The 15,307-nt window shown below is 35.1% G+C and overlaps 1 protein-coding gene across 3 annotated transcripts in view; it reads left to right on the forward strand.

Moving 5' to 3' along the window:
* Vps13 (vacuolar protein sorting 13C) overlaps window positions 1-15,307 on the forward strand; it is a 157,821-nt gene that overhangs the window by 117,774 nt on the left and 24,740 nt on the right. For all 3 annotated transcript variants that reach the window (XM_069818432.1, XM_069818433.1, XM_069818434.1), the window contains 8 exons: window positions 1,077-1,214; window positions 1,532-1,678; window positions 6,305-6,453; window positions 7,016-7,127; window positions 7,340-7,575; window positions 9,045-9,207; window positions 11,745-11,961; window positions 12,145-12,320. In XM_069818432.1, the coding sequence (XP_069674533.1) occupies window positions 1,077-1,214; window positions 1,532-1,678; window positions 6,305-6,453; window positions 7,016-7,127; window positions 7,340-7,575; window positions 9,045-9,207; window positions 11,745-11,961; window positions 12,145-12,320 (1,338 nt within the window). The remainder of the gene's footprint in view (window positions 1-1,076; window positions 1,215-1,531; window positions 1,679-6,304; window positions 6,454-7,015; window positions 7,128-7,339; window positions 7,576-9,044; window positions 9,208-11,744; window positions 11,962-12,144; window positions 12,321-15,307) is intronic.

Raw genomic sequence — 15,307 nt, forward strand, 5'->3', positions numbered from 1 at the left:
TAGTCAATTTATCAATCTCCTTGTAAAAATAATGTGAGTTTGAAGTAATATAAAATAATCAAATTTAGACCACTTTGGTGTCTGTGACTTGTCATTGAATACTTTCCATATACTTAAAGTTATACCTATTATAGAGACTTAGAGGGTAGTGGGAAGTTAAAACAGACAATACACATTAGTAACAGTAGAGATAACAGTCCTACGTGCTTGTCGCCTTTGCTGCCAAAAAAAAACTCCCTGATACTCATTTCTGTTAGAGGTTTAGTCGACTCAAGAGCCCTTGTTCAGTCAGAAAGATTACAATAGGTCAGTGGAAGAATCCCAGACTCCATCGGGAATCGAACCCCTATGCCCCATTCATGTACTTTAATAGTTCTATCAGAAACATTTAAATCAGTGGTTCCGAAACTTTTTTTAGCTTAACACCCTCTTATGATAACTGGAGCTGCTCCCCCTCTTCAATGGTAAATTGGCCTATAAAAAAGTAAGCATGATGAAATGAGTGATGATAACCTTACATTTATGTTACATCGTACTTTCACATTTAATTATTTCGAACTAAATATAAACTATAAGTAAAAGTTAAAAATCAATTCATACATTTTTAACAAAATACTTACTTATATAATGCTTTTGTTAAGTACAGAGGGTTCCTATGAAGACCTGTCTCACTCTACCTAACACTATCTGTTGTTGGGTGGTGAGCAGTTGTACGCTGGTGTACAGACAGGTCTGTGCATGTTTCCCTATGCAGACCAGTCCTATTCGATTAGCTTTTTCGGGCCAGACACTTCGCACTACTGTCATTAAGCCGACGAAACATTACTACCTGGGACCAATCTTCATAGAAACTCTTTGTATTTTGTTGCGTGTTATTTTTAACATAAAATTATTTCTGTAATATCCATAAAAATCGAAATTCCTCTCTATTCCCCCTTACAATTTATTGACCACACTGAAAATAAAAATGTCCTGAGAAACACTGATTTAAATCAAATAGTCGTCACATAGAAATAATGTACGAATATAGATATATTGCATTAATGATTCACCGTTCATTTTCTTTGCTTTCACAGATTGGTGTGCACATTCAGCTAACCCATTCAACTTTAACAAAGCAGGTTATCTTCATGCCTTACTATGTTTTGGTTAATAATGCTAGCTACATTATTGAATGCCAAGAAGCTGACAGGCCTGCTGACCCATGGATTAAGGTAAACTGTCTTTTTGACATGGTGAAAAGTTGAACTTATAATTTAAGAACATCAATAAGCCAGTTTCTTTAGCTATAATCATATTAACTGCACATGCATACACATGCGTAATGTGTGCATGCGCGTGTGTGCGCGTGCACATTAAATCTTCGTATATCCTGAAGTGTACAGTACAGTAAACTATCTTGTCGTAATATTCTCTTAAACTAATGGTTTGGAATTAATAAGTGTTAGTTTTGCTAAGTTCTGTTGATTACTGCTGTAATGAATGGGTTTTTGACTGCAAAAGTATTTTATATTCTTATACTTTGTTGTAGGTGAAACCTGGAGAATGCAATCCTTTCTGGCCACGCAGCAAGGATCAGAAGAAAGAAATGCGAGTAAGAATACAAGATACTTCTGAAATGTCAGCACCCTTCTCATATTCTGCAGGGCATACTACAATGCTGAAACTCTACAACAAGGTATGTTCCTAAGAAGTACCGATATATTTATTAATCTTTTTATATTTGAGAAATGTCTCATATTGGCTATCTACAGAGCGGTCTATGACATTCTCTACGGCACTCAGCGGCAAACGGGTGCAGCATCAGTGGTTGTCATTCCCAGTGAAGGGGGTCCACTAAAGTCGCTAGAGTTGGCTATTAAAATTACAGTATTCATATTGTTTAATAACCTTGACTATAGAAGGCGTTGAAAATGATGTCCCTGTGCTGCAACACATTCCTGACATTTCTGAAGGAAATTGGCATTTATACGTGCAAGTTCATGTTCTGTAATTCTCCCGATTTCTCGTACAATTTTTACTGTCTTTTAACTCACAGATTGTGTGCGAATTGTCTTTGTATACTTTATTTTTTAGGTTTCCCCATAAATAAAAATCGTAGACTGACAAATCAGGGGACCTAGAGGGCCATAATCTTCTACTAACAACCCTGTCCTCGAATATTTTGCTTATAAAATTCAATGTTTCGGCTGCTGTATGGGCAATTACTGAATCCTGCTGGAAATAAACATTATGACACTCAATGTCGATTAATTGTTTAAAAAATGAGTTGAGTATTTGTGTTCTATCACCATTGATTGTATCGTCAAAAAATATAGGGCCTATAATCCAATGTGCAGTTATAGTTAGGGTTGTCAATTGTTTTTGAAGAAAATACGGGAGACTAAGTGATCTATAATATTTCATATAGAAAGCTGACAAATTATTATTCAATTCAGTTAGCGGTACTGAAACAACTTTATTCTACACAGGCAGTTAGGCTTAAATTAAGAGTATTTTGAGACATTTTGCCTTGCATAATAGTTTCAAACAAACTGTAGAAATTCCCTACTTGAGTAGTAGAAGTTGACAGTCATTTTCAGTTCTGATTTGATTATGTGTGTCGTGCTCCTGTTTCGAACATCTGTTCCCTTATTGTTCATAAGAGAAGCAAACATGAGTCCTGCCATGCTTACAACACAACTCACTAGTTTTCTTTTCTTTTAAATTTGTAACTCTAACATTGTTTCATTTTAAACTAGTGAGCCCTAAAACTATTTCTGGCAATGTACAGAGATTGTATGTTTCAGTGCATCTCTGGAACAACAGAATCCATCTTATAAATCACGTTCAGTCACAAAAAAATTAAATGTTTCAAATAGATTTTTACATTATGCAAAAATAAGGGAGAAAAATGCTCGAAAAGAAGAAAAATACGGGAGTTGGGAGACTGATAAAAATTAGGGCTAAATACAGGAGATCCTGGGGAATATGGGAGAGTTGGCAACCCTAGTTATAGTGCACAATACGTCAACCTTCTCATCATGTAAAGGAGTTTCATGAATGAGATGAGGATTTTCTGTATTTCAATATCTCTATTTTTTGCTCTATAACATTGCCATGTAAGTGAAACCGTGCTTCACCTGTGAAAATAATTACTGTAGGATCCACAATGTCATTGGCAACACTTCGTAAAACCCAATTACAAAAATTCACTCGACTCACATTATCTCTAAGTTGTAATTCATGCACTATTGTCACTCTGTAGGGCTTAAATTTAAGAATTTTAGTGGCTCTAAATGCTGTGGGTTTTCGAAACACCCGTTTCTTGTGAGGGACAGCAGAGAGATTTTCGAGGAGAATGTTCTAACCTTTCTCCTATCTCAGCTAGTTTTTCCTCGGTAAGTACACTTGGGTACACGATACCTCCATTCTGGTTGGATGATCGTCCACCTCTTCTTCGGCATGTGGGCGTGAGGCCAGCAGCCGGCTGGTTGGTCTAGGCCCTTCATGGGCTGTAGCGCCACAGATTAAATTATTATTAATTAAAAAAGTACACTTGGGTTTCTCTTTCCACATTTATTCAGAAGTGACCCTATTTCTCTAAACCTTTTTACGAGGTTTAATATAGTCGTCCTGTGTGAAACAGAAACACCAGGAAACTGCAAAACACTGTTCCACAATTCTTCGTTATCAAGTAACACTCGACAAGATAAATCCTTTGTTGTAATGTAAACTTCTGTGGTGCCATATTAAGCCACAATCTTCAATCAAGATGTACATACATCAATACAAACGACAACAGAGCTCTTAGGCAACTAAACAGCAGCTATCAGTTGCAATGTGACCATGTGCTGTGTCCTTGAAAGCAGGGAAAGAGAGAGAAGGCAGGGACAGAGAGAGAGAGAGACTGTAGCGGACCCCATTCACTGGGAATAACAAGTGCTGATGCCGGGCCCACTTGCCACAGAGTACTGTAGAGAATGTCATAGACCACTTTTTAGAGGAAATGGATCAAAATTATCTTTAACACTGCCCAGCCACTATCAACTTGACGTCCTTGAGTGAAAAATACTGGAGAGCGAGAGAATTAATGATTTCATTATCAGAAATTCAGCATTAGCAAACAACAACAACTTTTTAGTAGTTTAGGAGCTACCATGCTTGCAATTAATTGTATGTGAAGTTCACAGGTTCACGCCTAGCTGAGGGTATTGCATTTCTGAAGAGTAGTAAAAGGTTTGGTATGACTTCATTTGGAAGAGAAGTATGATTGCTATCATAGATTCACGACACATAAAAGAATTCTTCTTGATTAAGAAATTATTGGAAGAAAAATAACTGTCCAACTGTTAAACGCTTTACCAGATTTCTTGCTTTGTAGACAGATGTCTGTTTTGGATAACATCATATTAAAACTGCAGATGTATTTGCAGGACAACTTCTTCAGAGACCTCAGGGCCTCTGTTAGAAATGGAAGAAACAAAGTAAAAAAGATTGAAATGGAAGAAAGTGTAATAAGCAAGTTGACTTCATTGTATTCATTGCCAATTAATAGAGAAGTCCTCAAAAGTGAAATAATATCTTCGAAAGCTTGACTTTGTTCAGTGACGATAATAATAACTCTGGATTGAGGGATGGTGAAAAATTTGTAATTGAAAGTTACTTCTTTTGCAATAAAATTATATATTATTCTCTTAGATCTAATGTATATTCTTCATATGGTTATTACTTTGGTTTGGCTTGACTTTATGAGGGCTGGACCCGGAACAGGTCCATACACTTAGGCATGCTTTGACCCATTGTGTACCTTATGTATGCGATGATTGTCCAAGTCAGACATGTGACCTGGGTGACATTCGTGAATCCGACTCTGACACGTGGGCCATTGTGCCTCAGCCTTGATAGAGCTAGGTCCTGTTTTGCAGACGAGTAGCCTGAAAACCTCAGGGGCCTAGAACCCCAAGTCCTTTCTATATCAGAATTGGAAACCTGTGCTATCCCCAAGACTTCACCTCAGCCTATTTTTACTATTGCAGGTGATAGATGAAATGAGGGGGAGGTGGATAGTGTTGGTGGAATGTAAAGGGAAACGGGAGTTCCTCGAAAAAACCCCTCTACAATGTCTTTGTCCACCACAAATTCCATGATGACCTGGCCAAGGATAGAACTCAGGTCACCTGGATTTAAGACCATCGTGTTGGCACTTGAGCCACAGATGTGGCTATTATTATTATTATTATTATTATTATTATTATTATTATTATTATTATTATTATTATTATTGTCGTAATTAAAACCTATTTTATGGCCCTTTTTCGTTTCGTATAATATTTCCGAAAAATAATTTCTACATGTTAGATAAAATATAAAATTTTCACAATTCTACAATCGCTGAAGAATTAGGGAATGTTGAGCGTTCAAAATATGTTAATATTCTGCAAGGTTAAATGTACTGAGTGACTAGTTTGTAAAGAAATGGCAATTCGGCAACCTGTATCTTGGCTGGGCTGCTTGCAGACTAGTTGCACAGAGAGCTTTCTTAATTTCGGTGAGTAAATGGTGTTCTAAGTGCTTACATTTGGTATATTTCATCTGTCGGTACTGTACTATGTAACTGAGTCTGAGCAGCTTGGCCAAAAGCCTGGCTGCTGCATGGTGGTTTCCCTACTATTCATTTAGTTTATTATATATGTATATTATACAGCGTGTAAATGATATAAACTGCCAAAAAAATAGGCTACAGGTCGTAAAGCATAAATAACTGAAGAAAAAAGTTAAGTAACATTTTTCTGTAACTGTCAAGCTTTTTCCAGAAATAAAATGTGTTTTCTGGGTCTAACTTTTTTAAAATAAGAGTAGACATTAGACACTCATTATTTACTTTGCCTGATACGTATGCTGAAGCAGTCATTTGTTACTCTGTTGTGTTGTGTATTGGCATGTTTGGGCGCAAGATCATTGGCAATGACATTCACGTTCAGACAAAATGTAAACAAATACCGTAATTAAACTAATATCGAGTCTAAAACCTTGGTATTTTACAAATTAAAAATAAAATTATAAGAAATAATTAAATTTCAGCAGACATTTTGTTCAGTAGACCAATATGTACTTATATATAATTTGGCAGTTTATACCGTTTACATCCTGTATACCAAATTAGAAAATTGAACCTTTGTTACTGTTACAACAATTGCATTAAGAAATTTAAATTTGTTTAGTATTCTTTGTCATTCAGGCAGTCTGCTATGGCAGAAAAATTAATATTCCTCCCTCCTCTCTTTTCAGTTATTAAAGTATAAATGATTTCATTTTTTTCCAGCATGGAGGTGTAAATGTAGATGTCCAGATGACAGAAGGAGCTGTTTATGTAACATTCTCACCATACAATCCTGGCATGGCGCCAGCCCTCATTCTCAATCATACTAGTGACACTCTGAGCCTATGGGAGAAAGGATCAAATGTGATCATGTATGTTTACCATTTGTATTTTGTTTTGATCTGATTTGGGTATCAAGTTGCTTTTAGAAGCTTTTTACATTGTTTATGTGTATTTAATTATGAGAATGATGCAAACGTTTCAGATTACCCAGCTAATATAAGATGTAGAAAAAGGCAAAATATGTGAGTAGTACAGCAGAAATATTTGAAGCTGTATGGAACAATATTTTGTTTTGGCATTGCTTTGGCATTGAACTAACTACAGTAGTAAAGTATGATCTCAATATGAGACTGATTACAACATGTAACTTGGTAGACATTCTAATGTTTTACAGCAACAGTTGGCTCAGTTTTAAGTCCATTTGCAATGATATTAATTTGAAAGTCTTGAAAAATTAAGTCAATTCCCATATATTGTACACACATGCTTATCCACTTACGTACCATACATGCAAAAGTAACAGTAATCCTTATGTAAAAATTTTATTTTGGAATAACTTGTATAAATATTATTACACCAAATTTCTTCTGTATTGGTGTTTTTGTTGTATTGTGATATAATGTTTTGAAACTATATGAGAACATGTTACAGAACGTTACAACCTCGTGAGAAACTTCTGTATGCCTGGGAGAAACCCACTGGATCTCGGTGTATTGTTTGGAATGCTGGCAAGAAGAAGGAGCTTACTGATGAACTACGAAAGGTGAATAATATCATCTATGCTCCTGAGACTTTAATTTACGCTGTAGAGTCTATTTATATATTACACGTTACTGGTACAGTTAATTAATAAACAGAAAATTTGATAGGCCTACAGAATTAAGCAGACTAAATAATACGATATTTTCTTTTTTTCCGTTGTCGTTTATTTTGTCATTATTTAGTGTGTGTATTACCTTTATTGTGGTTATGTAGGATGGGATAGGAGAGTTCCATCCAACTGAAGGACAGCAGATGTGGTGGGTGTCTTTTCTGGATGGAATGCAGAGAGTATTGCTCTTCACTCTGGACATGAATATAGCACGTGATGCTCAGTCTGCTGGTGAACTGGAAACACTCGACAAGGAAATTACAGTATCCATACATGGTCTCGGCCTTTCACTTGTCAATAATCTCACCCATGTTGAGGTCATGTACATTGGTATTGCTAGGTAAGAATATGAATGCTATATTTGTTACCATAGATGTTTTCTCAATCAAGGCCAAAGTTACTTAAATCATACTCAGAATGAGCAAAGAAACGAAGCAATTACCAGATATTAGTGATTATGAGGACAGAATAGAGGGCTTTTAAGAAATTTTTTAGAAGAGGGTGGCAAAATGGAGTACAGAATAATGAGGATGGAATTAGGGAGGAAGAAAAGTGTTAAAAACTGAGTGCAAGAAAGTCAGGGGTGGCAAAAGTGTTAGAATAAGAATAGATAAAGTTTCGAGTGTCAAAAGAAAGTGTAAGAGTGTAGTAAGATATACATAGAAACAATGAATTAAAGAGAATTGAAGTGAAAGAGATCTGAACAAATGAGAAGTGGAAGAGAAAGAAATTAAAAGTGTAATTAAGTGAATTAGAGAATCAGTGTTGTGAGTTGGGAGTAACATCAGGGGTACTATAATTGCAGGAGTTTTCTAGATAGAAGTAGGTCTATAAGGAAAGGGGCAATAAAAGAGGGAATTTAAGAGCTGAGCGAAGAAAAAGAAATACGTATGTAAATGAATAGAAATAATAAGTGATGTAAGTGTTGTAAAATAGATAAAATGGAAATGTAGACAAATAATTTAGGAGAAAATAGCTGGAAAAGCATGATTAAGAGTAGATAGATTTGAGAATATAGAATAAAAAAATGCAGATTATTAAGGAAAGGAATATACAATATTTAATAGGAAAGCGAGAAATGGGAGACAGTCTAGGTATGAGAGAGAATAGAAGAGGATAGGTAGCAATTCAGTTATAACAAAAGAATAGGAAGTAATCAGGAAATGTTTGGCAAATGAAGATATTAATATAAAAGGATGATATGTGGATATATATTAAAGGGATGGTGGTTCGAAAAACAGAAATGTAAAGGTCCATCATAACTATGAATTGTAAAGTTGGCTAACAAATATCTATACAGTATCAATATTAGCTCAATGTAAAATATTTTATGTGACAAGGGAGCTTTGACAGTAATAAAATTGTGGTAAAGTTTTTGTGCATTGTCTTCAGTGATCAAATGGTTGCTATGCTTACCACAGGATCCAAGATTCATGAGTCTAAATCAAGTTAAAGGTGTTTAATTTTTTAAGTTAGCACTGACTTCTACAAGACCATTAAAACTTGCAGAAAACAGTGAAACTGGATTAACAGTGTTAGAGATTTAATATTAAAGAGATAGAATGAAGTACTCGAGCATCCTGAACAATTTGTGTGAATGTATTAATCTTCAAAGAGACAGGCAACTGCAGTGCCAGCTGCTACTGTAGGCACAATTTTCTGAGCAACAGTTCCCTCTTAACTTGTTACTTGTCAATATATATATAGAAGAATATTATACTAGGAACTACTATGTATTTCTATATGTAACAGGATAGGTATTTTTAAAACTTGTATCTGATTTTCAGCTCTGGTGTGTCTGATTTTCAGTTCTGGTATAATATGGGAGACGTGCAAATCCAACAAGCAACGCTTCAAGCCATTGAGCGTGAAAGACTGCCAAGCTATAGAGGAAGCATTTGTTCGTTACAACATGGAACTTTCTGTTGGGAAGACAGTTAGTTCTAAAGTAGTTATTGATCCAAAGACTGAGGTGAGTAGTTGAGGTAAAATCAATGTTCTCAGTACATTCCTGTATACGGTTGAATCACTGGCACCTTCTTTATACAAATTATGCAATTCCGCATATTCACAATCTCCTCAATACCCGTAATCAAATTTATCTCCTCAGTGTAACTTAGACCTTTATCCCAGAAGAGTATTCAGATTTTAAAATCAAAAGAGAATAGTGTGCCATCATACTAGATCAGATGATTAAGGCATGCAGCTAATAATGGTTTGCAAGTTCGGGTCTTACACTATGTGTGTTACTTATTGTTCTTGTTATAATGTAGGAATCTTGGAATATTCCACATATTTCCTCATTGTTTCTACGCCATTGGTTTCATAAATGTACTGCAAGATGGTGTCAGCAGTTCGGACATGTATTACAAAATGGTTGTGCTTTCAACACTAACACTTAAAATACCTATAAATAAATAAACATAATACATTCTTAAAGTTTGTCTGTATAATCTAACCCAGTGGTTCTCAAACTTTTTAATTCTGGGACCCACCTTGAAGGTTATTAAACTTCACACGACCCATAAGTTAAATTAGTACACTGTAATCACTGATGAAAAAGTAAATTCTGTATGATTGTATGTTAAAGAAAATAGTATATTACTCTAATTGAGCACATGTTGAAATTTTGTTAAAATATTTTGTACTCACTGAACTAATGTGATGGATGGACCTGTTGTGTCTTCATAAGCTGGTTTATGTTGCATTCAAGTGCAGTTAACTTAAGTCGTAAATCAAAGCGTGCATCAAATCTGTTTCTGTATTTGCTTTTCACTTGAACTAAAGATATGATGTTGCGAACGGCATGAGCAACTTTAATGCTCCATTCGAAAGTTCAGGATATTTATGCCTTAATGATATCCAAAAAATTGTTATATCTGAGTGTAAAAATTTAATTTTAATATCAGAATCATAGCTAATATCACACAGTTGTTCTCTTAGTTTCACTGACAAGTTTGAAACTTTCGAAATATAGGAATGGGTCGCAAATCCAAATGAATTCAATAATTTTCTGGAAAATAACTTTTAATCTCATTATTGAGAGCAGAGAGATTGGATACTACAGGATCACAAAAATCGGAAGGTAAGGAAAAATCATTCTCACTTAGAAAATAATCTAAGGTTGGAAAGGCAGAAAAATTATTACTTTTGACGTACTCTAATCACAGATTGATCTTTTTCTGGAATGAATGACTTTATCATAAGCTTTAAACATAGTGAAGGTTGAACCTTGAAGGGACAAATTGAGTTCATTTAGTTTGGAAAATATGTCTGCCATATAATCAGCGGGATAGTGCGGCGAAGAGATTTTCACTAGAATTAAATTGGATGAATCAATGAGGCATTTGACTGGATGGAAGATAGAACGGGAGCAACATTCGTGGACCCAAATTTGTGGATTGATGATGGAGACCTGGAACGTGATGGAGTCCATCTAAATCGAAGGGGAGCAATGGAACTAGGAGCACTGTTCTCGAGAGTGGCGTCAGCAGAGAGGAGCAACAACCAGGAATGACAAACAATGGTACTGGGTGTATTATAAATTCATTAAAGAACATTCACGCTATTACTCACATGAAAAATCTGTATTAAAGCCGGTTTTCAAAGACTCCACCTTCTGCAGCAATATACGTAGCTGCCCGAGTGTGAACTGCATGCACTGCATTCCCCAACTTCCATTGTTTGGATGCTAGGTAGATACGTTGTACCAGTGTTGAGTTATCTCTAACCCTGACTCTGATGTCACGAGATTTTGTGTCGCTGCTAACAACTGTACTGTAACACATATAGCTCCAGACGTCCAGAGAAAGAGAGAGAAGGTCACAAGAAGCTTGTTTTGGAAGAAAGAAACGTGATTTTATCCGAAACAATTCAAAATCGGACACATGTATATATGAACTTTTTTCATCAGAATGTTGTCAGAAATCACATCCTAGAGTAATGTACAATCTTCGTGAATCACTCTATATAAAAAATGTATAAACTACTGTAATATCACAAACAATTTAATTACTACTAATTCACCATGCATAAACAATATAACTTTAAATAAAACAAACTAAATTATTATCTGTATCAATTATTTTGATTATATTGCTTCCAGCAATACTTAACAAGTTGTTCTTTAAATTTATTATTTGTATTAATCAGTCTCGTGTAATTTGATAGTGAATTATATTCTTTTGATGCTACAGAAAAAAAATGATTTAATTCCAAATGTTGTTGTATGTGGTGTTTTCAACCTCAATTGTCTGTTTGATTTTGTTTCATAGCCATGAATTTCTGCATCGATTTTGAATTTATAATTATATATATATATTTGTATATTTCGAAATTTAAAAGAATCTCACATGTTATCTTGTTATATGTAGGTCACAATATACATATATTTTTTTCTTTCATATTAAGTATTATGAAATACATATCGGTTTCTCTCGTTTTCTAAATTTGTTAGTTAATTCAGAATCTATGGTATGAAATTATTTCTCTCTTCTCCCTTTCAATTAGGTGGATTTTGAGACGGAGGAGATGCTACGGCCATCAAAGCGTCGACTACGCCGTACATTCCAGACTGGTTTGTGGTTACAAATGAAGACCTCACCACACCAGGTGCAGCTTCATGCTAAAGTAAATCGCCTCCAAATTGACAATCAGATGTATGACAGTGTTTTCCCTGTTGTACTTGCTCCTGTGCCTCCACCCAAGAGTGTTGCTGCTGACAGTGGTGAGTGTAGCTTATTATTATAATGTTACTTAGATTTGCATCTGAATTTAAGAAGAACTAACAAATATTATAGAGATAAATCAAAGGCATTGAAGTTAGATTGTCTTAAACATAGCAAGCGTTCATTGTAGTATAAATGTTATATTTACAGTAGATTTGTTAAATAATTTTATTTATTTTCAGCATTGAAGCCTTTTGCAGAACTGAGTATTGTGCAGCGTATAATGCCTCATAGCACTGTGCAACAATACAAATACTTCAAGATTCTAATACAAGAATTCCATGTGAAGGTGGATATGGGGTTCATTAATGGTTTACTGGAGATGTTCCAGTCAGAAGAAGTATCTGATACTGAAGAGGTAAGTGAAATGTTTACTGATCATTCAGATACTAAAATAAACATAATATTATAATAATAAATAAATTTAGCTTCCCTTATGAAAAGGTTGCCATATTTGACAAAGCGTATTACATATAATTTGGAAACACACCTGAAAGGTAAAATGATATACATTTGAAACAATGAACATAATTTTTTCATGCACTACAACAGGCTATAACATGCCTCTGAGGTCTAATAGTTCACGGGAGATGTTGGAGGTAGTGATGGTGGTGGAATTGAAGAAAATGGTATTGACATTTACGACAGTGATTACATTGAGGATAATAATGATGGTTAGAATGATGATGATTAGAATGGCTATGACGAGTGATGACAATTATTACAATGGTGATGATTATTACAGTGATGATGATAAGGAAATGAACACTACTTCAAACAATAAGATTTTCTGTAATCTTTCAATCATACAAATAGTATGTACAAAATTTTATTTATAGTGAAAAGGGTATTAGTCAATTTTTTAACACCTGAGCCTTCCATTTCAAATTGGCCTATCTGTACCAGTCACCTGAGAAGTCCTCATCAAAGATGCTGTGGGACAGTTTGTTATTTTAGTACCTAATTGGCCCAAAGTACGACTTCTAATATAATACAAACTGCAGCGTGTCATCTACAACTTACAACAAGTAGCAAGGTCATTTAATTTGGAGATATCTGTAAGTAAAACGGAAGTTGTGGCTTTCTATGGAAGGCCATGTTAGAAGTGAAGTTTGTGTCAATTTTTTCAAAAAGTTAATTTTTTTAATTAAAGTGCGAAATGTATAATGAAGAGAAATAATGTCTATGAAATTATCAAAATTTATAAAGCTATGGCAATCTTAAATTCAATTTTTGAACCCAAGCTAGTGCAAATGCACACTCAGATCAAAATTTATAAAACTTGCGTCAAGATAATTACTAGTATATGGAAGTGAGGTTTGGACCTTAAAAAAATTGGACCAGCATCGACTCATAACAGCAGAGGAGTGATATATGAAGAAAACAGCTAGATATTCACTCTTGGATCATAAAAGAGCTTGGACATCTTGAAAGATTACATAGGCAGCCAATTTTGGAATTTATTTAAGACTACAGATTGAATTGGGTAGCTGCCACGGTGATCTAATGGCTAAATTGCTGGACTTACAGTCCCGTGGGCCTGGGTTCAAGCCCCGGTGTACTATCGATTTATAACTTGTGTTGGGTAAGCCTATTGTCTAGGTTACACGGGTTTCCTGCAGGAGCTCTGGTTCTCCTGTGACTTCCCGACAAATTTCCATCATCTCATCTCATCACATTGTAGTAGACCATCCTCCTATGGCACACACACCCTGGGCAACAACTCTGTCGGTAAATTGGTCTACACACTTGGCTTTATATCGATGAATGACAGTCAAGTATCCTCACTAAAGGAAAGAGAAGTTTGGGATGATTGAATAAATGACTAATTAAGATCATAACAGGCAATGGGCTTAAAATGAGAAGGGATGATAATGAAGATGGTGATAGAATGAAAGAAACTTACAAATTTAAAGCTATTTTCAAGTTTTCAATTTCTGTCTTTAGCAACATCCTCTTCCTCCTCTTGCCTCATCATCAGAATGGTAATCCCACATCTTCAGACTGGTAATCCTCCCACAAAATGTCATTCTCACCGCCATCCATATTATTAGAAAAACAGCACATTTCGGATTCCTGCACATGCTGTAATTGTCCACTGGACTAGCAACTGTATACTTGGTTTTTTCACTTTGCCTGTTTGGATCAGAGTATGGCCTCCTTAAATCAACTAGTTGTTATACTTTTTGTGCAGGTTATCTTTAAAATATGTTTTATTGACAACAACGTCTAGCACTGAAAGTTGAGATGTTATCACTCTGGGATAAGGTAATCAGTGTTAATTTCTACTGCCTGCTTCTTGATTTCATCAGTTGTGTGACCACGAAAAGAACATTCTTCTGTTCCTTAACAGATCATCTGGTCGCCGTTCCCACACAAGCTTAAGCAGTCATCCTGTCCTCTTGTGCTCGAAATAACCAAGGGGTTATTGTTCCTTAGGAAAGATATTCTGTTTTAAAATTTTGTATGGTGGCAGTCCATGCATCCTGAAAAGTAGACTTCTTTTACGACTGAAAAGGGCTAGACTGCGATTATAATAGAAATACAGTTTTCGACATGTTTTTATTTAAAAAATATCATACTAGATGTCGGCCTCGGTAGCATAGTTGGTATAGTGCTGGCCTTCTATGCTCGAGGTTGCGGGTTCAATCCCGGCCCAGTCGATGGCATTTAAGTGTGTTTAAATGCGACAGGCTTATGTCAGTAGATTTACTGGCATGTAATAGAACTTCTGTGGGACGAAATTCCGGCACACTGGCGATGCTGATATAACCTCTGCAGTTGCAAGCGTTGTTAAATAAACCATAATTTTTAATTTTCGTACTAGATTTGTGCCATGCAGTACTTAAGTTTCTTCTGCTATGAGTATTCTTATTTCATCATTGTTACGTTATCACAAGATTGTCAGCTTTATTATTCTGAACCGCCTCTATGGTTATAAATTATTGTTAAATAAAGAATTCCTTCTTCGAATTTGTCTCTTTCTCTATTTCTCTCCTATTAACACACTTTCCGGCATTCATTCTTTTCTCATAAAAAAACTGGTTAAATTATTCTACACACTTTAAACACATGCCAAATTTTGAATTTCGCTTCATGTAAGGAAGCCTGTGCAACCAATTCGTAAATAACATATTTGTAATTGGTATTATACAGTTCGGATATTTTCTTTGAAATTGTTTTCAGCACCTTCTCTATGAAAATTTCGTCAATCAAAAAGATAAATTTTCTTGGCTTCTCTGTAACAATAACTGAAAGAAACTGTTTGTTAATTGGTAGAAACTCGGACTATAGACAGAGTGAGTCATGACTTTTGTACAGTTTAGATTTCGTTCTATGCCTCTT

The sequence above is a fragment of the Periplaneta americana genome, chromosome 2 (assembly GCF_040183065.1).
Source record: "Periplaneta americana isolate PAMFEO1 chromosome 2, P.americana_PAMFEO1_priV1, whole genome shotgun sequence".
In the NCBI taxonomy this organism is placed as follows: domain Eukaryota; kingdom Metazoa; phylum Arthropoda; class Insecta; order Blattodea; family Blattidae; genus Periplaneta; species Periplaneta americana.